This window comes from Acanthisitta chloris, unplaced genomic scaffold (genome assembly GCF_000695815.1).
Source record: "Acanthisitta chloris isolate BGI_N310 unplaced genomic scaffold, ASM69581v1 scaffold32115, whole genome shotgun sequence".
NCBI classification, from domain to species: domain Eukaryota; kingdom Metazoa; phylum Chordata; class Aves; order Passeriformes; family Acanthisittidae; genus Acanthisitta; species Acanthisitta chloris.
Window position 1 is genome coordinate 25,645 of NW_008673762.1, and position 1,138 is coordinate 26,782.

Genomic DNA, 1,138 nt, shown 5'->3' on the forward strand with positions numbered 1-1,138 from the left:
GGCCCTGGCAGTCCCCTGTTGCCGGTGATTCCCGGAGGGCCATACGTGGTGTCACCTGGAAGCCCTTTCTGACCATCTATGCCAGGTGGACCTGGAGGGCCATTTTTACCATCAACTGTAGGTCCTCTTTCACCTTCATCACCAGGATCCCCAGCTGTACCTCGAAAGCCTGTTGATAAGAGTTTTAAATTCAAATAGGGCATAATTCAGGAAGTGTTTGAGGTGGGGTTTTTCTCCCAAACTGTGAAATATTATAATCCAAATTTAACCAGATTTAAATTATCACTTTGCAAAGAAAAATAACAGGTTTCCCATTTATAGATAATGATACATGAGGTTTGAAGGAAGTAATTCCTGGGGGAAGTGAAAGTGGTTTTCTCTGGGGCAGCACCTGCTTTGAGTTTTGTCACTCTTGTCCCGTTCAGTCCCTTTACTAAAGTGATACTAATTGCTCTCAGTTTGCTGAGAGTATTTCCTCTATGGACACTGAACTTTAGGTTACTGCAGCATCTGCAAAGCTGGAGCAAAGAAAGGGAAACTTCCATCAGCTTTTGCTGAAGTGTGCATTCTATTTCATGTTCTATTCTATTCCATACTGACACAGTAGCTGTCTCCCCATGCATGAATCCATTACATCTTGATCAGCAGACCTCCTGGATTAAGAAAAGCACAATTCACCTTCTGGCCCAGGGATTCCTGCTCCTGGCCTGCCTCGATGGCCTTTTTGCCCATCGAAGCCACTTGGTCCAGGATGCCCAGGGGGTCCTTTTAAACCTTTTGGTCCTAGAAATAAAAAGAAAGTATGTAAAAAAACCTGACCGAGGACTAAAATTTGTGATGTAGGGGTGCTTTATCTTTATCCCATGCAAATTCACATACTTTAAAAACAAGTATTTCATCTGCTTCTAACTCTTTGGGCAAGAGCCACCACCCAAGTCACAAACAAATGCATGGCTGCTGTTTTTCTAAATGGACTTGTGCCCTATTCCTTAAACAGCAAACTGCAAATCACTACAGCCAACTAGAAAAGAAAAATCTTTCTTGTAACACATTAATGTTACAGGACATCAACAGTACTAACCTAGTGAATCACAGGTGTCAACACAAGTTCTTATGTTCCCCTGTGCTATATCCTGTG

General features: G+C 42.7%; 1 protein-coding gene across 1 annotated transcript in view; it reads right to left on the minus strand.

The window, feature by feature from the left end:
* Positions 1-783, minus strand: part of LOC103802582 (collagen alpha-1(XII) chain-like) — a gene marked incomplete at its 5' end in the record, with an annotated part of 1,998 nt that extends 1,215 nt beyond the window's left edge. The window contains 2 exons of the mRNA XM_009075067.1: positions 56-169; positions 679-783. Of these exons, the coding sequence (XP_009073315.1) occupies positions 56-169; positions 679-783 (219 nt within the window). The remainder of the gene's footprint in view (positions 1-55; positions 170-678) is intronic.
* Between the last annotated feature and the right edge of the window lie 355 nt (positions 784-1,138).